The sequence below is a fragment of the Megalops cyprinoides genome, chromosome 20, assembly GCF_013368585.1.
Source record: "Megalops cyprinoides isolate fMegCyp1 chromosome 20, fMegCyp1.pri, whole genome shotgun sequence".
NCBI classification, from domain to species: domain Eukaryota; kingdom Metazoa; phylum Chordata; class Actinopteri; order Elopiformes; family Megalopidae; genus Megalops; species Megalops cyprinoides.
In genome coordinates this window covers 27,786,292-27,812,957 of record NC_050602.1, presented here as the reverse complement: position 1 = coordinate 27,812,957, position 26,666 = coordinate 27,786,292, and the positions used below count along the sequence as shown (strand labels likewise).

Genomic DNA, 26,666 nt, shown 5'->3' with positions numbered 1-26,666 from the left:
AACTGGGGCGGCAGTGTAGCATAGCGGTAAGGAGCAGGACTTGTAACCGAAAGGTTGCCGGTTTGATTCCCCCACGGGGCCACTGCTGCTGTACCCTTGGGTAAGGTACCTAACCCACAATTGCCTCAGTAAATATCCAGCTGTATAAATGGATGATATGTAAAAAAAATTATAACCTATGTAAGTCACTCTGGGTAAGAGCATCTGCCAAATGCCAATAATGTAAACTGACACCTGTTTGTCTTCTCTGACTGCATGGTGAATTCATCACATCCTGCTAATGGAGAATATGGAGGTGCAAGGTTTGTAGTTACATGACAGTCACAAGACCAGATCTGACAATTGACTTTATCCTACATTGAACACTTATTATTTGGTGTAAATGTTGTGTTTCTGCAAGCACTAGATGATGTTTTTATAATCATTTCTGGATTGAAATATGAAAAAAAATGACTCCAGATTTTATACATATGTTTTATGCATTTAATGTTACATCTCTCCCCCAAATACTACATGGTAAATACATACATTAAATGTCCCTTGTTGTTATCATTTTAATTGTGGTAATGTAATGTCGCATAAAAATATGAGGGAGAGTCAGCAGATGAAGAAGGAAAGGAATAACATGGAAAATTGAACAAGTTTGGCCTTTAATTGAGTGTCTGTCTGAGATGTTATCAAACATTTTTGTTTAAATGAAATGTGATGATACAGAAGTTAATGTTTCTAATCATTCAGACCTCAGCGTGGCTATTTTTTTTTTAAAGAAACCCCAAAGCAGAGATTACGGTAACTCTGGGTGCTGTTACAGGCACAGGGTATGTCCCACCAGCCTGTAACTTGGTGACAGGTTGGTGACACTATACCTGCAATCCCAGTATCTGTGAGCTAAGAGATACAACACAAAAGATGATTAGCTTTGCAAAAAGGGATATAAACAGTTAGAAGAAAGACAAATTGTGTATTATAATTTAGAAGAAAAGCAAAGTAGTGGTATGGAGCAGGGCAGAAGTGTGGTGTAGTAGTAAGGAGCAGTATAGTGACCTAGCTTATAACCCAAAGGTTGCAGGTTCAATTCCCAGGTAGGACACTGCTGTTTTACCCTTGGGAACGGTACCTACCCCAAATTCCCTCAGTTAAAATATCCAGCTGATATAAATGGAGGCTGTGTAAATAACTATAAGCATCAGTAAAAACAACTACTGTAACATAAACACTGTAATGCCTGGAAGGACACAAGCACATCAAACTCAGTATTCAACACCCCTTCATCAAACCTACATGTAAAATGTGAATGTTGCTAATCTTCCTGGCATAAAAAAAACCCTTAAAGTGTAAGAAAACTAAAATCCATGCATGTGAGGTCACTGTGTGCAACTTTACAGAGCTTATTACATGCTATTAAGAGTAATATATGAAACACAGATATGACTGAGGCATGTAACAATCAAATAACATTTTTATTACTTTACAATACTTTCTCACATTATTTTTGAACATACTGTGCAAAACCACACTTCCAAAGCCTAAAACGACTTTGTCATCTGTTGCAGTATTTTAAACCTGCTTTTTCATTCTTGTGTCCATTTTCATTACTTTTGCACAAAAAAGAGCTTTCAAATCCAGTAAGTCTTCATACTGCAGAAGCGTAGAATAAATTCAATTCTCTAAATGTGTTTTAATTGAAAATTATTTACATCAGTACTGCAAGTAGACTGAAAAGTACTACCTATTGGCCTCTTATATTTAGCTTTAGTTTAAATGCATAAAAATGATAGTTTTAATATTCATATACATATATATCTGTATAACACAAACTCACAATTACTAGAGTAATATATTTTACAGGTCAGATTCCACAGCTGGTCTTTTACATGTCCTAAAGTTTTTCTTCCTTCCATTTTTTATCATATACATTATAAAATTTTACAATTTGAGCAAAGAAAGTAAATACCTTAAAACAGCTAGGCACAAATTTGTCAAAGTCCTTCACTAAGTTTCAATAGGACTTTGAGTAATTAGTTTTATTTAAAAATGTCATTAAAAAGCTACATTTGTTTCCATAAAAATTAATGCAACTTATTCCAGGGTCCGTCAGTAATATAGCCTTGATTGTAAAATTATGGCACCAATTGTCATCATAATGATCTGTCTGTACAATGACATTATTCTTCAAGTTTGTCAGAATAGCAGTGAAACATGTATTTAATGCTAATATGCATCCCTTCAATCCTGGGAAATATTTGTGGTTCTTCACTTTACAGCTCTGATTTACAGGTGCAGCGTAACTCTAGGCCACAAACTCTGGGGGACATTCAGGTTATTGCAACTCAGAATGGCAACGTTACCCCAATTTTACAACAATATTACCCTTTTATCCTGAGCTGTAAAGTACAATCAAGCTATCTTTCTTGATAACATATTCAAAGACGGTGAAAACATGCTGTTGCAGACCCCAGGAAATACACTAAGTAAAGTACCAGATTACGATGCCTGTGGTGGCCAGCAGTATTTTCATCATTAAAACCATCTGTCCCCCCGCTTTTCTCCCTGGACCTTGTTCACAGAGGCGTGATGACTGTGCATGTGATACTACAGTCTGGACAATGGGTGTGCACATATCAATATGCCACTCTTTTCTTCTGGGCAATGTTCCATGCAAAAAGCTATTTGCAAGGTGCTGTTGTAGCAGTGCACGCCAATGTAAGTGTGTCAGACGTCCCGAATGTTCAGTGGCTGTTATCTTTATTTACTCTAACAGATAGTTAGCTGCCACTCCTACAGTAGCTAAAACAATGAAGTCCTGGCAGCAGAAACTGAAGTTCAATGCTGTAGATTATTATGGCCGAACACCAAGCTAAACTTCATAATGATCCAGTAACAAACTGCTATTTACTTTGCATCAAATTTGTTTTGACAGGTCTAATTCATCGCAAACTTATATGATGCACAATCATTTCCACCGCAAAGGACTTATAGCAGATACCCATGGAGAGATGTTGGTTCCAGATGGCTGTTCAGTTCAGGCCCTATGTGACAAACCCAGCTGGAGTAAACCCAGCAGGCTGAGTGCTCCTGGGATCAGGACTGACAGACACTGGCTTATAGTTCAGCTCTGCAGATGCATCACACAGTGCATGAGGAGAGTTTCCCCCCACCAAAGCCCCCACCTCAGGCACATCCATCCTAACACAACCAAAGTAGAGGCTGCTTACAGCCTTCTCACCATGGAGACAACAAATAGGGGGTCAGTGCGGAGCAGTGGTAAGGGAGGGGGTCAGTGCGGAGCAGTGGTAAGGGAGCGGGTCAATGTGGAGCAGTGATAAGGGAGGGGGTCAGTGTGGAGCAGTGGTAAGGGAGGGGGTCAGTGTGGAGTAGTGGTAAGGGAGCGGGCCAGTGTGGAGAAGCGCTAAGGGGGCTGGCTGTATTACCATGGGTTCGCAGGTTTGAATGCTTTGGTGGGGCACTGATGTTGCACCCTTTAGATAGGAACTTAACCTCAAGTTGCATAAGTGAAGTATCAAGATGAGTGAATAGGTGGTTTATAAAAAATGATCTACAATTTACCCTGAACAGGAGTCTCTGCTAGGCAATGAAATTACATAGTGAACAACCTGCACCAAGTAGGTAGTGTAACCATTTCAGAAGCTTTAGGGAGGTATTTCCAAAGTGAATTTCCATTTGATTTTGTGTTAAGAAAGGTTGTTGGACTTAGATAAATTCATTGCATTGAATCATTTAAGAAAATAGCGTACATTCTTCCCTATATCTGTCTTCATTCATATCAACCTTTTTATTTTAAATGTTTATAAAGGCATATACAAAGTTGAGGCAGTGTTTATGGTGACTGTAATTCCTAAAGAGCTAGTGTGCTTTCTTTCAAATCTAAATGAGAAACTACTACAAAAAATAAAAATAATAAAAGGCTTAAAAATGAAGTAACATTGCACGAACAAAAAAACGAAAAACATTTGCACCGACCTCCAGCCTCAGGCTGAGTGAGAAGAATACATTTCAATAATGTTCACATCAAATTTAAACACTTTCCCTTTATATACATTAATAACATAAGATGTATGCTATCATACATTTGGCACTAGTATTTGCCATTGATCCAGCAATTGGCAAATGTTATTGTTTGTTAATAAAAACCTGTTGGAGAATCTGTACATGTCCCGGTGTGCAGTGTGTGTGAGGATTATGGGAGTGGTACAAACACCTAGGCTGTGTTCTCTCTTGAGACCATCAAGTCCACGGGGTTCGGGAGACTCTTCAGGAGAGCCACAGCGGTCGTGTGTTCCATGTTTAAAAAACTGTGTCCATTGGCCTGCAATTCAAACAGAGCAGCACATGGTCAGATGCATGTATGTGTGTATATGTGTGTGTGTGCGTGCGTGTGTGTGTGCATGTGAATGTGTGTGTGTGTGTGTGTGCGCGTGTGTGCATGTGAATGTGTGTGTGTGTGTGAGTGTGTGTACGTGTGTGTGTGTGTGTGAGTGTGTGAGTGTGTGTACGTGTGTGTGTGTGTGCGTGTGTGTGTGTGTGTGTATGTGTGTGTGTGCGTGTGTGTGTGTGTGTGTGTGTGAGTGTGTGTGTGAGTGTGTGTGTGTGTACTAGAAATAGGCCTTTCCCTGAGGGGAAATACAGATTGAAGAGAGAGAACTAGAACACTTGAGCCCAGGAGAAGAGGAACATGCTGGGAAAGACAGGGGAGGAGAGAGGCTGGTCTGGGATCAGTTCCATCTGTAGAGAGAGCAGCAGAGGAACATGCTGGGAAAGACAGGGGAGGAGAGAGGCTGGTCTGGGATCAGTTCCATCTGTAGAGAGAGCAGCAGAGGAACATGCTGGGAAAGACAGGGGAGGAGAGAGGCTGGTCTGGGATCAGTTCCATCTGTAGGGAGAGCAGCAGAAGACCAGGCTGCAGGTGTGCAGAACGCTCTGTCAGACTGGGCAGGTGTGCAGGTGTGTAGAACGCTCTGACAGACTGTGCAGGTGTGCAGAATGCTCTGTCAGACTGTGCAGGTGTGCGGATTGCTATAACAGACTGTGCAGGTGTGCAGGTGTGCAGATTGCTATAACAGACTGTGCAGGTGTGCAGAACGCTCTGACAGACTGTGCAGGTGAGCAGAACGCTCTGACAGACTGTGCAGGTGTGCAGAACACTCTGACAGACTGTGCAGGTGTGCAGGTGTGCAGATTGCTATAACAGACTGTGCAGGTGTGCAGAATGCTCTGACAGACTGTGCAGGTGTGCAGGTGTGCAGATTGCTATAACAGACTGTGCAGGTGTGCAGAACGCTCTGACAGACTGTGCAGGTGTGCAGAATGCTCTGACAGACTGTGCAGGTGTGCAGAACGCTCTGACAGACTGTGCAGGTGTGCAGAACGCTCTGACAGACTGTGCAGGTGTGCAGGTGTGCAGATTGCTATAACAGACTGTGCAGGTGTGCAGAATGCTCTGACAGACTGTGCAGGTGTGCAGAACGCTCTGTCAGACTGTGCAGGTGTGCAGCTTTGCAGATTGCTATAACAGACTGTGCGGGGATGTAGGATGCTCTTACCTTCAGAATTTTGTCTCCAGGCTGAAGCAGGTGGGAAGCCGGTCCGTCAGGCTGTACCCTAGTGACAAAGATACCCTATAAGTCAAAAGTGACATGAGGTTAGGGGCCATCTCTAAAGATGCTTCAGGACCTCTGCCTTTCAGCCTGAATCTGCTGATGCTAAAACAGCCATAACTTTGGCAGCTTTTTTAGACTTAGTTTTGGTCTTAGACTTTTGACTAAAATACATATTGGTCTTAATCACATTTTAGGTATTTCACCCTTCTTAGTTTTAGTTTAGTTGTAGTTGACATCTAGTTTTAGTCACATGCTTTAGTCATATTTTAGTCTTGTTTTTGTTTTTCATTGTGTTGTTACAAATGTAAATGTAATTTATGTAAATATTAATTATTTAGCATTAGCATACATTGTGTTAGATCACTCGGAACCTCTGCATGTTAATCTGAATCTGCATTGATAGTTTTGTTAATTATTACCAATCACTGGAGTAAAAGCAACTCACTTAATGTGCAATACTCATCAGTACTGAATGAAGAAGTCCAGACACCATCAAAACTATAGATTGGAATAACCTGGTCCAAACAGGCTATGTCTGTCCAATTCTTACAGCTCATACATCCAGACAGGCTACATGGCTTCTCTTTGAAGAATCCTGTAATCTGTCACTGAGAGGCTTTCAAACTGGCCTAAAACAGTGGCAGAGAGGAGAGAGGAGAGAGGGGGCAGAGAGGAGAGAGGAAAGAGGGGGCAGAGAGGAGAGAGGAAAGAGGGGGCAGAGAGGAGAGGGGAGAGAGGCAGAGAGGAGAGGGGCAGGGAGAGAGGAGAGAGGAGAGAGGCAGGGAGAGAGGAGAGGGGCAGGGAGAGGGGGCAGAGAGGAGAGAGGAGAGAGGAGAGAGGGGACCACACAGAGCAGTGAGAGAGATGGACACTAATTGTGAGATACTGCCACCTGTCCTGCTCAATTAATTTTGAAAGTGTGTGACATCAACCTCAGATTTTACTTTTCTTTCTAACATCCAAAGAAATCTGTCCTGTGTTTGGAGAGGACAAAAAACTGTTAATCCGGCAGAGAAATGTGTATTCTCTGGCCATGACATTTGGGACGCAGGGTACACGCCTAATACAAACCGCCATTTTGGCTCTTCATGTTGGCTTTGTTTACTGTTGTGCCATACAGCCCCGTGTCAGTGTGGATTGAGCCTGGAGAGAGCTGCAGCCTTACCATGTCTGACGGCCGAAAGGGGTTCCCCTGCCCACTTATTCCCCCTGAGATACTGAATCCAAGACCAGGGCTCTTCTCTATCCGCACACAGAACTGCCAGAGAGACAACCGCAGGTATTACATCTGCAGATAACACACACACACACATACACACACAACTGCAGGTAATACAGACAACCACAGGTAACAGACACACCCACACCCACACACACACACACACACACAACTGCAGGTAATACAGACAACCACAGGTAACAGACACACCCACACCCCCACACACACACACACAACTGCAGGTAATACAGACAACCACAGGTAACAGACACACCCACACCCACAACCACACACACACCCACCCACACCCACACACACACACACACAACTGCAGGTAATACAGACAACCACAGGTAACAGACACACACACACAGACAGACATACAGCCACAGGTCACACACAGAGAACTACAAGTAATACCACAACAGCAACTCATTCAGCGCGCAACATACACCCAACAGCAGGTAACACACAACAGGTGACTCACCAGGAGACAGAGACAACCGCAGGCAACATGCAAAGGAACAGACGTAACCGCAGGTAACACAAAATAAGAACACAGCAGCGTGGGGCACACAGAGGGCAGACACTGCAGCATTGCGCTGAGTTCAAAAGCACTGCAGGTAAATACATATGAAATCATACGGCCGCCAGCATCTTTCACATTCTCCAGCATCTTTCACATTCTCCAGAATCCGAACACATATCACTCTGTGCATCCTATGAAAACATTCCGTAGGTATAGGTAAGGTAAGTAGGTAAAGGTAAGGTAAGTAGGTAAGGTCTGTTCAGTATGTCTGATCTCCTAAGAAGGCACTCAGACTGAAGGGGAGTACAGTCTGGTGAGGGAGTCTACAGACAGGTCAGAGGAGTGTAGCCAGGTTGGGGGAGGGTCTACAAATGGATGTGGGGTCCTACAGACTGAAGAGGGGTCTATGAGTTAGTCAAGGGGTCTACAGAGGGGATCACAGTCAGATGAGAGGGTCTACAGTCTGATGGGGGCGGGTCTGCAGGCTGGTGGGAGGGGTATAGTCTGATGGGGACAGGTCTGCAGGCTGGTGGGAGGGGTATAGTCTGATGGGGGCGGGTCTGCAGGCTGGTGGGAGGGGTATAGTCTGAAGGGGGAGGGTCTGCAGGCTGGTGGGAGGGGTATAGTCTAATGGGGGCGGGTCTGCAGGCTGGTGGGAGGGGTATAGTCTGAAGGGGGAGGGTCTGCAGGCTGGTGGGAGGGGTATAGTCTGATGGGGGCGGGTCTGGCAGAGACAGAGACGCACCTGCTCCTGGTAGCCCTCCCTGCTCTTCTGTCCTTTGGTCTGGATGAGGCAGCGGGCGCTCTGAGGCCGGGCACTGGCGGTGGAGGCGGTCAGGGGCAGAGGGGCCGGGTACTGCTGGAAGGACAGCTCGCTGATGGCCCCCTCGTACGGCTGGTCTTGGGGTGGCCGGTGTGGGGGCGTGGCTGAGGCGGGGGTCATCATCATGGCCTGGGACGGGTGGGGGTGACCGACCGCCTACGGACAATTTAGCGCATTCAGCACAAGAGTCAGAGAGAGCACACGCATACAGAGCGCTGGCAGACTGTCACTGCGGGCATCACACACGCTAACGCTAATATCTCTGACACAGACACACAGGGACTAACGGAGGAGCAGGAAGGACTGGAGTCCTTGGGGGTTCAGCCTCATATCGTGGTCTGAGCTTTGGAGAAGCAGGGCAGGGAGACAGAAACTCTGTGCTTTCCAGGTAGGCTTGGAAAGGTGAGCCTTCTACACCAGCCCCAGAGTCACCCATTCTACAGACCTTAAAGCAACAGAGACACTCTAAACGCTGGCGTGAATTCGTCATTGATGTTTGCAGAGCAGGATGCGGGGCAGTTGGTTGGAATGTGGCACCCGCATGGAAACAGCTGCAGAATAACTGCCACCAGGACGAGGCTGGAGGGCTGTGGTTGCCAGGGTAACACAGCTGAGTGAACGAGCGGCATCAGCTCCTGCTCCCGACGGAGAGGGGAACTGACAGGCAAAGCTACGATGAGCGACAATCACGATGCTACGTTGTATGTTATAACAATAACTGTGCGGAAAGGGTCAGAGATGGCCGGTCTGTCTCACCTTCCTCATCAGACTTTCAGGCGGCACATCTCTCCTGCCCAGAGCGCAGGAACCCCACTGACTCATGGGAGAAACCTCCTCCTGTCCCTTCTCCAGGAGAGGTCCCTGCAGAGAGCCAGAGACACAGAGACGGGGGGGGGGGGGAGACAGAGCTCAGCACAGACGAAAGGACAGCAGAGGACAGGAGGGGGTGACATCACTTCCACGCACAGGTGAGGGAGGCAAGCTGCCATTGCAGCATCTGCTTAGTGTCATGTGATGTGGGCTCACTGCCACACTCACTGCAGCCAATAGCAGCAGAGTATGAGGATCACTGTCATTGGTTCCCGCAGAGAGAGGTCATTCTCTCAGTGCAGACCTCAGCAGCACAGAGTCTACACTCCTGCAGAACACGGCCACTCAGCACAGACAGCCTGACGCTCCACTCAACAGCACTACAGCGTGTACAGTAACAAGCAGTAACAAGTACAGCATGTACAGTAACAAGCAGTAACAAGTACAGCATGTACAGTAACAAGCTGGCAGTTCGCTGAGATGAAAACCCATATGGGCTGAGGTCAGCATGTTTTCAATTACACCCGCACTTACCTTTAATGCGCAATTGCTGTCTAATCAAGATGATATTCCAAAAGGTCAGACACACCTGTCCCTGTAGCTAACCCTGGAGCTAACGCAGTTAACCCTATGAATAATCCAACAGTTAAGACAGCTAATGCAGCGAATGCAGCAGTTTCTGCGTTTTGCATTCTTAATTTCTGGAATGTTCTACATTGCAGGAACTTGCACTTCATTGTTTTCACTAATTTTGTATGTCACTAATTTTAAGTGAAAAGTCTTCAGCAGTGCACAGCTGCAGATACGACATCTTTAGATCATCTTCAATTAGGCCTCTGTGGGGCAATCAAGCCCTTTCAGGGATTCTGCACATAAATACAAGAAGTAAAAGGGATCTTAACAGCTAATGCATTCTGAAACCCAGTTTAATTTATATTCACTATATGGTAAGTGGAGTTTAGCATTTTTCATGCAAGTGAGTTTGATGATTGAATAATCATTTTGAGGAATTATTCAGCTCATTTACAGGGAGCAACAGATGACCAAAAATAACCGTCCAATCCTGGAACAGCTAACGATAACGCAGGGCGTTACAGCAGTTGAATCCACGGCGGTTTTCTCATGTTTAGCCGATTTTCCTGTAAAAGCCTCCCTACAGACTGTGTATTAGCAGAGTTGGGAGAGGCGCTCACACCTGGTACTCACCTGGGGGAGAGCAGGCCACAGTGTCCTTTGGTTTGCGTTACTGTGTAAGTTTATTGTCATGTGTCCACTGGCATGCGGAGTGGCAAAGCGTCCAGAACACAGCGTGCCCAAGTTTAGCGTGTTGTGCTTTAGGACAGCGCTCTGATTGGAGGGAAACAATCACATGGCATGAGTGCATGGGAAAGCTGCACAGAGGAAACAGGTTGGGTTAGGGTGCACACACACTCACACACACACACACACACACACACACACACACACACACACACACAGCATGACAGACAGACCAGCAGGAGTACAGTAGTGTTACCGTCTGCAACACGACACATCTGAACACACAGCAATGATTGTGCTGTAATGTGACACCGCAGACAGTAGGATATATTAGCAGTGACGCTGTAACAGGTAGCTTGGCACAGTCAGCACAGAGCAGTCTGTGTAACGGCAGCGGTAGTAGAATGCGCTCTCACATGCTACTACAGTACACTTATGCATAGTAAACACGCAGGACTGGAGCATGCCTTCATGAGGGGCACACAGACAGGTGGCTCGCCGGGGGGGGGGGGGGCGCTCTGCGTGTGGGGGGGGGGCACTCTGCGTGTGGGGGGGGGAGAGCAGGAGGAGCAGCAGGAGGAGCAGCGGGAGGAGCAGCGGGAGGCCCCGCGGCGCTTACCCGGTCCAGCCGCTTGGCCTCGATGTGCCGCAGCAGCTGCTGCCTCCAGTCCGGGGGCATCCTGGAGGAGGCGCTGTCGGGCCGCGCGCGCAGGTCGCCCTCGGGGCTGCGCTCCAGGCAGGGGCTCAGGGTGTGGTCGGCCGGCGCCTTCTCCAGCAGCGCCGCCATGGAGGGCCGGGCGGAGACGGGCCGCGCCTGCGACGCGCCGTACGCCTCCGTGCTGAAGCTGCGAGCCGACAGGGGTCGGCGCTGAGGCAGGCTCTTGGTGGGGTACCCCAGCGGGGGCTTCTTGGGCTCGGGGCAGGGCAGGTACTCGTTGGCGTACCTGCCGTTCCTCCTGTAGAAGTGCGGCTCGGCGGTGGCAGCGGGGGCGGGGCTGTTCTGGTGCTCAGGGGCAGTCCTGAGCAGCGGCCGCGGGTACCGCTCGGCCAGCTGCTGCTCCTGCGCCTCCACCGCCCGCCGGAACACCGCCAACTCCGCCGAGCTCACCAGCGAGTCCGCCCGCCGCAGCAGCCCTGGCCGCGAGCGCGGCGCCACGCCCGTCACGCCCCCTGGGACCCCTGTCTCCACACCGCCCAGGGGCGGAGCCAGTGAGAACACCGCCTCCCCGGGCAGGTACCCCCGCTGCCCTCTGGAGGCAGGCCGGGGCGCCTGAGTCACGCACTCCGGAGAGGAGAAGGGGGCGGCCGCCCTCCTGTCGGGCCCCTGGGGGCCGCCGCCCTGATAGATGCCCGGCGGGGGCCCTGCACTCTGCTGCTGGGGGCTATGTGTCACCCCGAAGGCGTCGTCGTCCAGCATGGGGGCGGACTGGCTGCGGGGAATGTTCTGCTGGTGGAGGGAGGGGAGGTCGGGCCGCTCCCCGCTGCCCTGGGCGTTGCCCCCTCGGCCACCGTCCAATGGGATGCTGTACACCGTGGGGGACCCTCCCTCCAGCTCATCAATACTCTGTGATTTCTTAAACTTGGACCGGACGTCCCGGGGGACGGGGGACAGTCTCTCTGTGCTCTTGCTGAGCACCATGGTGCCCCCCGCAGGCAGGTGCGAGAAGGTGCCGGAGAGCCCGCGCCCCGTGCCCGAATCCGGGCCGTCCTGAGCGCCCCAGGCCCGAGCGGAGGGGAAGGAGCCCGGCAGCTCGCCCGGCAGCTCGCCCGGAATCTCGCCCATGTCACCCGCCTCACGCTCGGTGCTGCCCCGTTCGGGTCGGGTCAGGTCCAGCTTGGACGGGAATGCGGTCCTATCCTCCAGCGGGCTGGGGGTTCTGGTCCAGTTGTGCCAGCGGCTGTGGGGGGGAGGCACTTCGGGTGTGTTTCGGGAGGGGCGAGCAGCGTAGGGGGAGTCCTCCAGCTCCAGGGGGAGGCCGACGATGCGGTCCTGACGGAGCAAGGGCCGCCGGGCGGGGCCCGATGCGCTCTGAGGCCGGGGGCCGTGTGCGGGGGCTGCGCTGCAGGGCGGCTCGCCCGGGCCGTCCTCGCCCACGAACGCCGTGTTGTCGTAGTGCGGGGCGTTGTTCCAGCGGTCGAAGGTGTCACTGAGAGGGCGTCTCTCACCCCGCTGCTGCAGCGTGCCGGGCGGCGGCGTCTCCCTCTGACACAGCAGGGGTATGGCTGAGCCAAGCCTGCACACACACAACAGCGTGAGAGAGAGTGTGTGTGTGTGTGAGTGTGTGTGCGCGTGTGTGTGTGTGTGTGAGTGTGTGTGTGTGCGTGCGTGTGTGAGAGTGTGTGTGTGTGTGTGCGTGTGTGTGTGTGTGTGTGTGCGTGTGAGTGAGAGGAATACAGCCGCTCACCTGTTGGTCCAGTGTGCTGCAGGTGTGGCCTCCTGTGGGGCGGAGGGTGGGGCGGGGCCGGTACCGGGCGGGTTGGAGGAGCCGGTGGAGGCCTGGGAGGGAGAGTATTCGGAGGAGGGGGCGGACGACCCGCTGGTGTTCAGGCACTGCGCTTTATCCATGTCCGACTCCTCAGCTGATTCTGAGAGCACAGCGAACACACAGTTAGCAGCCCTACAGGTGAGGGTGACACACCTGCACACCACCGGTGAGGGTGACACACCTGCACACCACCGGTGAGGGTGACACACCTGCACACTACCCGTGAGGGTGACACACCTTCACACTACCGGTGAGGGTGACACACCTGGACACCACTGGTGAGGGTGACACACCTTCACACTACCGGTGAGGGTGACACACCTTCACACTACAGGTGAGGGTGACACACCTGCACACTACAGGTGAGGGGGACACACCTTCACACGTCTCAACATCTGCAGCACACAGAGAGAATGAGACAATCCTAAAGCTTCACTGATTTATTAAAAAAGCAAAATTGCCTTTCATTGAAGTGCTTAATGAAAATCTATTTAATTTAACAGCTTTTGGGTTCATTACAATGCTCGGCTTCATCTGCCAGTCAAACGTCACAGCTTTTCATACAGCTGTCTTGATGTGCTGGTTATTTTTTCACTCCTACACAACTTCAGAAGTCATTAAAAAATCAGACCCACTTCATATTGGTTTTCATTTAATTCACTAATTTTCTTTACATTGTCTATTCACCCTCTATAAAGGTGTTACTGCCTTTTTAACTTTTGTATCCATTTAAACCATCTACTAACAGGACTGTGTTGTTTTATCTAACTGCCCTCTGTGGGAAGGACAGGTAACTCACAGTGTAATCTTTGTAATGCCATGCCATTCATTTCCATCCCCGCTTATCTAATGAGCGTCTGGTGTCATAAACAGGATCTGCCACCTGATTGGCTGGATTTTACCTTTCTTGTCTTTCCCCAGTAAGACAACCTTTGGCTTGTAGACAGGAGGCTCCACCAGCTTTGGTCTCATGTCAGAAATGCGGATGTCGTTGGGAGACCCACAGCGGGAGTCCTGAGGAGAGAGAGAGAGAGACGCGCTGAGGAGAGACATACACACTGAGGAGAGACATACACATTGAGGAGAGACATACACACTGAGGAGAGACGCACTGAGGAGAGACATACACACTGAGGAGAGACGCGCTGAGGAGAGACATACACACTGAGGAGAGACATACACACTGAGGAGAGACGCACTGAGGAGAGACATACACACTGAGGAGAGACATACACACTGAGGAGAGACGCGCTGAAGAGAGACATACACACTGAGGAGAGACATACACACTGAGGAGAGACGCGCTGAAGAGAGACATACACACTGAGGAGAGACATACACACTGAGGAGAGACGCGCTGAGGAGAGATGCGCTGAGAGGCTGGGGACAGGCTGGGGACAGAGACCAGGACAGAGACCAGGAGAGATGCCTCTCTGCTTACCTCAGAGCCCTCTGCCAAACCCTCCTTCTCCTGTCGCTTCAGCATCTCCTTTGCCAGCGCGTGCAGGGGGCCTGAGTCCACCAGCCCCGCCTTCTGGAAGTCTTTGGCCTCTCTCTCCGTTGCCTGGCAACAGAGCACATGCTCAGTCACACCCACCCCACTCATCTGCGAGACCATACCCATGACAGGGCGTGGCCATGGTGCCCAGCTGCCATTGGGCGCAGGTTCTCTCTGTGACATCATAAGGAGATTTGCATTTCTCTCCATTCTTATGTCTGATTGGCCAGCTTTACAGCACCACAGCCACTTCACAGCCTTTTCAGCAGAGACATACAGAGATGTTGAGAGTGAAGCCTTTCCAATCCTGCGGTAAAAGCACGGGTAGCCCATGCCAGCCGAGCACACCATGACTCGGGAGTGCAGCATTACCTCTGCCGTCACCTCCTTGGTGACGGTCGGGGGCTGCCACTTGTGTTCATATTTGTCCATGCCGTGCAGCTCCATGGTTCGGGCAGTGATCTTCTCAGCACTGAGGGCATGGCCGGTCTTACCCACAATGCCCTGCATGGATTTTACCATGTTCTTCAGGTCCTCTGGGTATGGGGTGGGGTAGCGCTTCAGGTTTATCTCAACCTGAAGGGAGAGTGTTTATTACACATGATCAGGGCTTATAGCACACGTATGCTCAGGATCAGCAGCAGGCAGATTAAAAGCCAGATGTGTTCAGCACACAGGCACGATTATTACAGCTGCACAGCTGCCACATGTGCCATGCCTGTAATAAGCAGGTCCTCTGTGTTACGCATGTGATACCTAACAGCGCAATGGGCCTTCACACTGTGTTAGATACGAGCAGAGCCCTCATGGGGAATATGAACAGAAAAAGAGTGAGAAAGAGCAGGAACCTTCACTTTCCCGGCACTGTTCTCATCTTCCTCCTTCTCCTCAAAGTCAAACGCCACAGTCATTCGCTGCTGCCGTTGCTCCTCCCACAGGGCGGGGTTAAAGCTGTCGCTGTCTGATTGGTAGTCAACTGGAGAGAGGAGGAGGGGGGAGGAGGGGATGCTGTCATTCAGGGTGCCACTGAGCCAGGAGGCATCACAGATAAAGCAAACTGAGCTCCAGCTACTGCTGAATAAGTTGCTAAGGCTAGTTAGCTGCTTTCGCTGTATTTTCAGTTTACTGCAGTCCGCTATCACGCTGAGAATGTTTACATGAACAAAAGCAGTATTCAAAAAGCATTCATTACCCATCTGTACAGCTGTGCTCTCAAACATACCAATACAGATAATATCACCCCCCACCCCATACGCCCCCATACCCCCCCGGTACCCACCCTCGTCGCGCCGGGGCTGCTGGGGGAACATGTAGTTGGTCAGGACCCTCTGCTTGGTCTCAGGATGGGCCTCCGACTGCAGGGGGATTAGGGCCTTGGACTGCAACCACAAACAAGCAGTCAAACACAGGTCTCACACACACACACACACACACACACACACACACACACACACACACTCACACACACACACACACACACACACACACACACACACACACACACACACACACTCACACACACACACTCACTGCATCAAACACACACACACTCACACACAAACACACACACACTCACACACAAACACTCACTCACACACTCACACTCACTCTCACACACACACACACACACACACACACACGCACACACACACACACACACTCACACACACACACACACACACACACACACTCACTCTCACACACACACACACACACACACACACGCACACACACACACACACTCTCACACACACACACACACACTCACACACACACACTCACTGCATCAAACACACACACACTCACACACAAACACTCACTCACACACTCACTCTCACACACACACACACACACACACACACACACACACACACACAAACACTCACTCACACACTCACACACACACACACACACACACACACACACACACACACACACACTCACACACACACACTCACTGCATCAAACACACACACACTCACACACACACACACACACACTGCATCAAACACATACACACACACACTCACACACACACACTCACTGCATCAAACACACACACACTCACACACACTGCATCAAACACATACACACACACACACACTCACTGCATCAAACACACACACACATTCACACTCACTGCATCAAACACATACACACACTCACACACTCACTGCATCAAACACACACACACACACTCACTGCATCAAACACATACACACACACACACACACTCACTGCATCAAACACACACACACACACACTCACTGCATCAAACACACACATACACACACACTACATCATGCACACACACTCACACACACACACATACACACACTCACTACATCATCACACACACATACACTCACATACACTCACTGCATCAAACACACACACACACACACATACACACACTCACTACATCATCACACACACACAGCCCGGAGTGAACCATATTGCTGAAACTGACGCATTATGACCCCTGCTCTGCTGCGGATTCGTGTGACTCTCTGAGGTTCGTGCAGGTGTGGACTCTGTGGCCAGGTGTGCAGCACGGGTCTCCATCACCTGTGCACTGTGTCCTGCTGTGTGAGGCTCACTCTCGCAGATCCCAGTCACACAGATCTGGTCACTGCTGCAGTTACAGCAGGACCCTGACTGAGGCCAGACGCTGGTGGATTTCAGATCAAAGCTGTTCAGAAAGACCTTCTGTAGCGTTCCACACCATCTGTGTGTTCCTGTCTGCCTGATCCCGGCCCTGCTCTGCACAGGGCCCACGCCACACACACTGCAGAGCCAAGCACACGCTCACCTGGTTGTCTGACAGCCACAGTGCAGACAGGTCCTTCAGCTTGGTGAAAGTAAAGGGCAAATTCTTTAACCTGAGAGACGGGAGAAAAAGACAATAGCAGTTACTCAGTGCAGTCTCCCGGTTTTACCTGTGGTCAGGTCAGGTCAGCAGGTGTTACCTGTGGTCGCTCAGTAAGGACAGGTAAGGTCAGCAGGTGTTACCTGTTGTCACTCAGGTTGAGGACTCGCAGCTTGGTCATCTGTCCGATCTCGTCGGGCAGCTGTTCCAGCTTATTGGAGCGCAGGGACATGACCGTCACATTCCTACAGCTTCCTATCTGTAAGCAAACAGAGCCAGATAGCACGAACCTCACTGCCCGGGGCTTCGTATAGGACCAGGCTTTTGCAGGTGCTTAATCTCCTGTTCACACACAGTCCTGCTCTGTAAGGTCTGCTGGATCAGCTCTTCCCCCAAATACAGACACAGCACCTGCAGAAGCAGCAGGGGCCTCCTGCCCCCCCGCTGCAGCATCACAGGCTGAGGAAGCTCACCTCTCTGGGCAGCTCCGTCAGGAAGTTCTCGTCGGCTGCAAAGGTGCGCAGGCTGTGCAGGTATCCGATGGTGGAGGGAAGAGTCTCCAGCTCGTTACAGCTGCCGTCAAACTCCTCTAAAAGAGATAAACTGCACACAGAACATTGAGAGATAAATGTAAGTTGAAATTTGAAAGGCAAATATAAAAGCACCATTTTTATTTAATCACAAGCCTTATATAGTAGTTGTTCTATTTATTTTAATTTTCTGTATTTGGAAGGAAAATGACTGATGACTGAGAGGTTCAGCAGGGCATTCTGCTGCCAGTACTGCAGTCATGATGGTAATTATAATAACAATAATTGTCAGCATGAATGTTCATTGTGAAAAACGTGCTGTAAGAGTGTACTTTCACAGAATAAAAAGTGTTTGATTTTCATTTATTTATTTTTTTTCCTGGGTGGATTTTGAAAAAAGGCTCATTTGCATTCAGTGTGGTCCAGCCCCTGTCATTAGCAGCACATTCTTCCTAATGAGCCCAGCTGGCCCCCCACGTCCCGCTGAGGGGGGTCAGTTGAACCCGCACAGCAGAGGGAGGGTCAGTGCTTCAGAGGGGACTCGCTCTGCGTGAATACCGCAGAGCAACAGACAGCTTTCGAACCTCTCACCATAATCTCACCTGTTCACTGCACCCACTGTGCATGGGTTTGAAGTGGGCAGACAGAAGAGAAATCTTACCCACAGACATTTACTGGTGCAAGTGCAGGGTCAGAAAATGTAATTAAACAGAAGAGGAAACCGTCTGAGTGGCCCTGGAGGCACTGTGACTCTCCAGAGCTGCAGATTTAGACAGAATACAGAGACAGAATACAGTCAGGCTCCAGCTGTGTCTGTCTGTAGGACACAGTGAGGCGTACCTTCCAATGGAGTTAGGCAGGGAGGAGAGCTGGTTTTCATCCACCTTCAGAGTTGTGAGCTTCTTCAACATTCCTGCAACATACACAGGCACCTCTGAGTGACAGAGATATCCCTCACCAAAGTGTCCTGCAAAAGAAACTGCCTTTGTGGAATATATGGCTGAAATGTGTAGGGCAGGAAGAAGACTCACAGTAATATTTATGAGGGCACTAAATAATTACTTACCATTTTAGCAGCTTTTTCAAAAATATTTATGATGAATTTTTGGAAAGGAATTACAAATAATAATTTAATTACAAATAATTCTAAATACCTTATTGATTTTCCTTCATTTTCTACAATGCAGTAATGCACCAGAACTTACTGTATTGCTGAAGTCATTAGGCAAAGTTAGGGTATAAATGATGACACATAAGAACAGACCTTGTGGTGGCACAACTGTTATAAAGATGTCCTTTAGGGGGCAGCACTGAGTCCACCCATCCTCACCTATGGAGTCAGGCAGCTGCTGGAGCATGTTGGCTGACAGAAGCAGGTCTTCGAGGGCTTCGCACCCGGAGATGTCCGAGTCCAGGGTCTCGATCCGGTTCTTGGACACATCCAGGTAGGTCAGGTGCTTCAGCTTTCCTAAGGACTTCAGAACCAGAGGGTGTCACAGGGATTAAGGCTGAGTGTTATTATAAAATGTAAATGTAAGTCCACTAATTTAGGAGGGTAGGGAGCTTCAACGCGGAGTTTAGGTTAGGTTAAAGATGGAGAATGAGTGAATCAGAGACAGGCTAAAGATGGAGAATGAGTGAATCAGAGACAGGCTAAAGATGGAGAATGAGTGAATCAGAGACAGGTTAAAGATGGAGACTGAGGGAATCAGAGACATTGTGAGTTGCAGAAGGTGCTTGGCTTACCCCAGGTAATCTCTGCAGGGAGTTGTTGTCCATCCACAGCTCCTTTAGGTGCTGGATCTGCTCCAGGACATCAGGCTAAAAGCACACAGACCACAGGCCAGTCCAATGGAGCTCTGCCTCCCCAAACAACCCAGCACACGCCTCCCTCCTACATTTATCTAATAGCTACTTACACACCCATTTTATCTACCATTGATTTGTCATGCCTGGCAGGCCAGTTAAAACGGCCTGTGCCTAATCAGACCTACACAGAAGGCTGAGCTCATGGAAGCAGATCCAAAACACTCGCAAATCTGTACCTGACAGCAGACATGAGGAAACTGTTGTTTCTCACCAGCTCAGAGAATTCATTGCTGCCCAAGTCCAGACGCTCCAGCTGTGACAGTTTATGTAACGACCTGGAGAAGGACAAGGAACAGCGTCAGATTCTGGTGTGGAAACAAAGTCATAACTAATGGAAGATGATTCCCATCAACCCTATCAGTCTCCTGCCAGTCTCCACCCCCTTCTTCACAGCAATGACACACTCTCATCAGCACCATGCCTCCAGCATCCCTAAAAATAAAGCAAATCCTTAGTCCACCAGATAAGAGCTGAATCTCCTGTCACATCCACGGCTGTCAGACAGATCAAAAAGCTCAAAAGAGAGATGGAGGAGCTTCATTCCGAATGTCTGTGTGAAATTTGGCCAGTTTGAAAGTTTAAGGTTTTCAATTGCAAGCGACTTTGAATATATAAAGTCATTTCAGTTTCTGGTGAATTCTCCCACTGACCTGAGAGCAGTTAGCTGCTGAATCCTTGCAATAATGTGTCATTAGCTGCTGAATCCACTACTGATCTGACAGCAGTTAGCTACTGAATCCCTACACTGATCTGAGAGGATTTAGCTGCTGTATCCTTGCACTGATCTGAGTTCAGTCAGTCGCAGGATCTGCACACTGATCTGAGTTCAGTCAGCCGCAGGATCTGCACATTGATCTGAGTTCAGGTTAACCATTGAATCCGCTCGCCGCACGTGCTCAAGGGTTTCAGTGCCATTTCCTGTCTGGTGTGTTTCCACAGCCGCTTTTGCGCGGCTTAGCAAGCATCCATTTCCAACCCTAATGCTACTGTATCAGTCATGTGCAGATGGCTTTTTTAGGAGATGATGGTATTGGTGATGGTATCGATCGATCCTAATTCTCAGTGAGCCAGTGTGCTCCTCTCTGAGTGTAACATGCCTAACTCCCTCCGTCTCTCACATCTCTGTGGTAATAAAGCTCACTGTCAGAGACGCCACAGCCCACACACACGCCTGTCGCTGCGGATTCACGCTTCATTCACAGATGAACTGGAACGGCTGAGTAAAGAGGCAGCACAATCCTCTCCCTGATCCAGGGTGGGTGGGTGGGTGGGTGTGGGGGGCACAGAGGGGGGTGCGGGGGGCACAGAGGGGGGGCGTGGGGCACACAGGGGGGCGTGGGGCACAGAGGGGGGGGCGTGGGGCACAGAGGGGGGCGTGGGGCACAGAGGGGGGCGTGGGGCACAGAGGGGGGGCGTGGGGCACAGAGGGGGGGCGTGGGGCACAGAGGGGGGCGTGGGGCACAGAGGGGGGCGTGGGGCACAGAGGGGGGGCGTGGGGCACAGAGGGGGGTGTGGGGGGCACAGAGGGGGGGGCGTGGGGCACAGAGGGGGGCGTGGGGCACAGAGGGGGGGGCGTGGGGCACAGAGGGGGGCGTGGGGCACAGAGGGGGGCGTGGGGCACAGAGGGGGGGCGTGGGGCACAGAGGGGGGCGTGGGGCACAGAGGGGGGGCGTGGGGCACAGAGGGGGGGCGTGGGGCACAGAGGGGGGGGCGTGGGGCACAGGGGGGGGGCGTGGGGCACAGAGGGGGGGGCGTGGGGCACAGGGGGGGGGCGTGGGGCACAGAGGGGGGCGTGGGGCACAGAGGGGGGGGCGTGGGGCACAGAGGGGGGGGCGTGGGGCACAGGGGGGGGGCGTGGGGCACAGAGGGGGGGCGTGGGGCACAGAGGGGGGCGTGGGGCACAGAGGGGGGGGCGTGGGGCACAGAGGGGGGCGTGGGGCACAGAGGGGGGTGTGGGGGGCACAGAGGGGGGGCGTGGGGCACAGAGGGGGGTGTGGGGCACAGAGGGGGGTGTGGGGGGCACAGAGAGGGGGGCGTGGGGGGCACAGGGGGGTAGCAGATGTTTTTTACAGTCCTCTCTCTCCCCAGTGTGAGAGACATATGCTGGCTGTCTGTCTGTGCCGGCTGCCAGGCTGTCAGGGCCTGCATAACGTCCACGTTGCAGCACTGCGTCTGCAGGTCTGCGCAGACAGAGGAGTGCTGCGTCTGCAGGTCTGCGCAGACAGAGGACTGCTGCGTCTGCAGGTCTGCGCAGACAGAGGAGTGCTGCGTCTGCAGGTCTGCGCAGACAGAGGACTGCTGCGTCTGCAGGTCTGCGCAGACAGAGGAGTGCTGCGTCTGACAGAGGGGCAGAGGGGCAGGACAGAGGGTGTCTGCACACTGACTGAAACATCACGTATTGAGCGATTGAGAGCAGTCAGAGAGTGAACCCAGCAGGCGGGATCAGACTGTCTGCACAGCACTCCACAGACAAAGTATAAAACCTGGCATTTATCTTCTGGGTGGCCTAAATTCTGCATCTTTCCTCAAGAACATTCTGGAGACACCCACTTCATTGCTGCTTTGAGCACAAATGTTCAGATGGAAGGAAAACCCTTGAGACAAAGCCTGTACCCACATAATCACCTGCTCTACAGCCTATAAACGCATTACAATCTCAGTTCAATGCGTGATATTCCGAGACAGACATAGCTCTCCATCATGGTTCCTGGTTGCTCAGTTCTTACACTGTTATGCTGACAGTTTACATCACTGTGAAGCATTAACAGCCTCACAGTCGTCTCATAGTAACCATAGTAACAATCGGAGGAGACGGATTTCACAGCGCACCACACAGCTGACTCACTTTGGCAGAGACTTCAGGTGATTCTCTCGCAGCTCCAGAATGCGTAGTTTGGAGAGTCTGCAGGGAAGATGAGGGAGAGAGGGAAACACCCACACGTCAACAACAGCCAATCAGATGAGTGAGTCTGGGGGTTCTGAAGTTCTGTCCCGGGCTGTAGGCTGAGCGCCCCACTCAGACATACAGAGGAGCAGTGACCCGCTCAGTATGTGGCAGCGAGGATCGCAATCACAGTGCCAATACACTCGGCCACAGAGACACGGCTACAGGCTTTGAGCAATCATCACGTAACTCCAGGAGAAATTAAATGACATTTCTTCTCTAAGCTCTTGTGTGCGAAGCTTGATTTTGCTGATGAAGCCCTCTGTGATTATCCACTGCCCAATTTAACACTGACGTCAGTCACGACTTGCCCTCCCTTTGACTTACAAATAAACACCAGTGTTATTCTCATTGCAATGCAAAAAAACCCCATTGTTTCCTTAGCATAGGTGACTACCCAAACTTTCAGTGAAGAAAACAGCAATGTTTGAACTTAACTGAGAGTCAAAGTGAAGGGACACATTTTGATTGTGCTAACTCAGAGATTACCATTTATTTGCAGAAGAATAGGGCATCTCCATCCCAGAAACTGTACCACACAACATATTAACAATAAATAATACAGGCATCTAATCTTACTATTTAAATGGATATGCCAAATATAGAACACTCTGTGTGGGCGAGTTTAAATTTCCTTCTAACCTCTGAACTCCCAGGACAGCTAAACTGTGAGCCACAGAGACCAGAGCAGGCCCCTCTTACCTTCCGAAGTTGGTCGGCAGACACTCCAGGAAGGCATCGTTCAGGAAGAGTTGCGTCAGGTTCAGGAGCTGGGTGAACCCATCAGGGAGTCTGGAGAGGAGGAGAGGAGGAGAGGAGGAGAGGAGAGGAGGCGTGGGAGCACTGAAGCCATGACGACAGATCACCATGGAGATATTAGAAGCGCTGGGAGGTGGTTATAATCACCCTGTCAGTTCCTTATAATCGGTCTTTCTGGTGTGTTTCTAGACTCAGTACACTTTAAACTCTAATTTCCTCCCACAATCAATGGTCTAAAATGCTCCGGACGGAATCATATGAGGCTTGTTATAGTGAAAAGCATGCAGACACACTGCTTTTAATCAACCTAACAAGAGCAGAAATGCGCTTAAATATTTAATATGAAGCATATTTACAGCTTGCAATGTTTATGCTCATTGTAGTGTTCACTTATTTGAGATTTCTAATTTGCTTCCATGCAAAATGTCTATTCTGCTTCAGCAATGATAAAATAGGCACTAAGGTGCACCTGCTGTAAGAACAATTAAGCAGATGTTGATTTCCGTGTTTAAACACATTATCACACACCCACTGCAGTATGGCTCTCTCCTCTATTACAGCTCTACTACAGCTTTATTACAGCTCTACCACAGCTTTATTACAGCTCTACCACAGCTTTATTACAGCTCTACTACAGCTCTACTAAAGCTCTCTCTGCAACAGCTCTTTCTCAGTTGTCTGTAGTGATTAGTGTTGTTCTTAATTAGTGATGAGGCAGTGCTGTAATTAGTGATCAGGCAGTAGTGTACTTACTTTGTGATCGGGTTGACACTCGCTTCCACAACAGACAGACATTTACAGCCCTTTATGTTATCTGGGAACTCCTGAATCCCTGTAAATAAGAGGATGAGTGTTAGAGGCTGTAATGTGCATAAAACAGCCTCCCAGCCTCCCTCATTTTCCCAGGACTCACCATTTTTACTGACGTCTAACTCCTTCAGGTTCACGAGGCAGGAGATGGTGGTGGGCAGGTTGGAGAGGTCGTTATCCGGCATGCTCAGCTTCCGCAGAGCCTGGCAGCTGAAGAGTTGCTGAAAATCACAGACAGACTCTGCGTAACTCGGCAACAACTGCTGGTCATTTTTAGGTCACATTGAGGTCACTTGTCAGACAGCCTGTTTTACCTGTCCCCGAACTGCATGATGGGGAACAGAGCCTGGGCACAGCCAATCACAGGCCCCGGTGTGTGGGGGTGGATGACACTCGACACCGCACAGCGAGGCCCAAGGCCCATTTGCAGCAAATTAAACTGGGAGGAGTTTGCTTCTGTTTCCTTCAGCTCCCTAACATGCACTTCCCTCTGAACACGGCAGGGGGCTCAGGGGTGTAAGACAGGGGTTGACTTCCCTCTGAACACGGCAGGGGGCTCAGGGGTGTAAGACAGGGGTGTAACTTCCCACTGAACACGGCAGGGGGCTCAGGGGTGTAACTTCCCTCTGAACACGGCAGGGGGCTCAGGGGTGTAAGACAGGGGTGTAACTTCCCTCTGAACACGGCAGGGGGCTCAGGGGTGTAAGACAGGGGTGTAACATGGGGCTGGGTCTGCTGTTCCTGCCATTTATCCCGGCTTAATTAGTCTAATTAATCATCTATCTATACACAGTGACACTGGTGCTTTTCCCCAAATACACTGCAGTAAGAAACACATGAGTAGGCCACACATGCATTCTTCAGCTATAATTTCCTCAAAAAAACCCCAAACAGACTAAATGAATGAGGCTACTTAAGTAATTAAAAGCAGAGTGAAAACCATGCTTCCACACCGGGCCTGCAGGACCTGACTTTAACAGGCCTGCTGCCCTCCTCTCTGCCATGCAGACGCTCTGAGCTCTCCCACTGCTGTCCGTGGTGCTGACTCCACTGCAGCCGGGGGGGGAGAATGACCGCAGGTACGAGCGCAAAGGGAACTTCAGGGATGAAGGCACGGACAGTCTAACACCAGAGTCTCACAGTGTCACTTTCTCCGCTTTAAACGATCCCACCCTGCAATAATTTACAGGTATGATGGCTCTCCCTGATTTAGCCAGATGGGGGCTGGTTGTCATGGAAACTCCTGTGACGAGTCAGAGATGCTGGATAAAAAAAACAAAAACACTCACTATAAAAATATCCTGTTGTTCCTGACCCTGCTGTAAGCCGTGCCGCAGCAGAGGAGACAGGCAGAACAGAGCCGCCTCATTTCCGTGGCAGTGTGGCATTAGGTGTGAGAGGTGAGGTGTGTGGGAGGCGCCCCACCTTGGGCAGCTCCTCGATCTGGTTGGCGTCCAGGTAGAGCTCCTCCAGAGTGCGCTCGAAGCTGAAGATCTCCTTGGGCACCTGCTGCAGGCTGCAGTGGGAGTAGTCCAGCACGGAGATCACCTCCTCCTCCCCACGGAAACAGCGGCACGGCACCAGCCGGCCCATGATCTTCCTCTTGGTCGTCATCTCCAGACACTGCACTGAGGAAGAGGAGGGGCAGAGGTTTAGAGACATAGCCCTGCTGCGCGCACACACACACGCACACACGCGCACTCGACACGCACACACGCACTTATACACACACACACACACACACACACACACACACACACACACACGCACACACGCGCACACACACACACACACACACGCACACACGCACGCACACACACACACACTTATACACACACACACACACACACACACACGCACGCACACACGCGCACACGCATGCTCGCACATGCACTTGCACTTGCACTAGCACACACACACACAAACACACACACACTCATACATACACACACACACACACACACACACATACACACACTCATACATACACACACACACACACACACACACTCATACATACAGACACACACACACACACACACACACACCTGTGCACCCCCTCTGCGCTAGGTGGCTGCTACCTCTCTCTTCTTGGGCTGCTCAGATTTCGCTAGCTGTTGCAAACTGTGTCATCAGTCTGAATGCCTTCACTGCCTGAACTGATTCAAATGGTGTAGCTTCACTTGTCAGAAACAAACCTAATTTATCCTGAGGTTAAAATGATTGCTTCCATCCTCCTTTTCCACAAACACGATTCGGATGGTCAGGAAAGAGATTCAGTTCGCAGCCTTCACTGCTGTGGTCTGCAGGTGATGGCTCCACACCCAGCGCAGAGTGATTCACAGCTGTGAATGAGAGTCTTTCCCACAACACACACAACTCGCCTCCAGTTCCTACAGTCAAAATGAAGGATTTTTCATTTTCTTCATTAATGTGGTATTAAAATACTTTAAAAAGACACTACTGGAGCCTCTGTGAGTGAACTGAAGGTGAGCAAGTGCAAAACTCTAAATCCCTAAAAGCACTTATAATGTAACTGGCAAAAAAATGTCATCAGTGTGGGCAAATCACTCATTCACATTTGATTTATTTGCCTTTTTACAATGCTGCACACGGTGTCTTTCTCACTTCAGGAGACTCCT

The 26,666-nt window shown here is 50.3% G+C and overlaps 1 protein-coding gene across 5 annotated transcripts in view; it reads right to left on the bottom strand.

Annotated features, from left to right (window-relative positions):
- Positions 1 to 2,090: 2,090 nt before the first annotated feature.
- The window catches only part of LOC118795530 (leucine-rich repeat-containing protein 7-like), a 52,333-nt gene continuing 27,757 nt past the window's right edge, over positions 2,091 to 26,666 (bottom strand). For 3 of the 5 annotated variants that reach the window (XM_036554082.1, XM_036554083.1, XM_036554081.1), the window contains 25 exons: positions 25,450 to 25,652; positions 24,128 to 24,245; positions 23,968 to 24,046; positions 23,158 to 23,247; positions 22,357 to 22,413; positions 19,723 to 19,786; positions 19,389 to 19,463; positions 18,973 to 19,117; positions 18,483 to 18,555; positions 17,586 to 17,715; positions 17,256 to 17,371; positions 17,056 to 17,125; positions 15,523 to 15,622; positions 15,092 to 15,219; positions 14,616 to 14,819; positions 14,187 to 14,309; positions 13,648 to 13,759; positions 12,665 to 12,845; positions 10,879 to 12,493; positions 10,206 to 10,346; positions 8,946 to 9,050; positions 8,112 to 8,345; positions 6,784 to 6,876; positions 5,562 to 5,636; positions 2,091 to 4,327 (listed from right to left, as the gene is read on the bottom strand). In XM_036554082.1, coding sequence (XP_036409975.1) covers positions 4,220 to 4,327; positions 5,562 to 5,636; positions 6,784 to 6,876; positions 8,112 to 8,345; positions 8,946 to 9,050; positions 10,206 to 10,346; positions 10,879 to 12,493; positions 12,665 to 12,845; positions 13,648 to 13,759; positions 14,187 to 14,309; positions 14,616 to 14,819; positions 15,092 to 15,219; positions 15,523 to 15,622; positions 17,056 to 17,125; positions 17,256 to 17,371; positions 17,586 to 17,715; positions 18,483 to 18,555; positions 18,973 to 19,117; positions 19,389 to 19,463; positions 19,723 to 19,786; positions 22,357 to 22,413; positions 23,158 to 23,247; positions 23,968 to 24,046; positions 24,128 to 24,245; positions 25,450 to 25,638 — 4,425 coding nt within the window. In that variant the 5' untranslated portion in view covers positions 25,639 to 25,652 and the 3' untranslated portion in view covers positions 2,091 to 4,219. The remainder of the gene's footprint in view (positions 4,328 to 5,561; positions 5,637 to 6,783; positions 6,877 to 8,111; positions 8,346 to 8,945; positions 9,051 to 10,205; positions 10,347 to 10,878; positions 12,494 to 12,664; positions 12,846 to 13,647; positions 13,760 to 14,186; positions 14,310 to 14,615; positions 14,820 to 15,091; positions 15,220 to 15,522; positions 15,623 to 17,055; positions 17,126 to 17,255; positions 17,372 to 17,585; positions 17,716 to 18,482; positions 18,556 to 18,972; positions 19,118 to 19,388; positions 19,464 to 19,722; positions 19,787 to 22,356; positions 22,414 to 23,157; positions 23,248 to 23,967; positions 24,047 to 24,127; positions 24,246 to 25,449; positions 25,653 to 26,666) is intronic. The other 2 variants (XM_036554085.1, XM_036554084.1) reach the window with 2 other exon arrangements.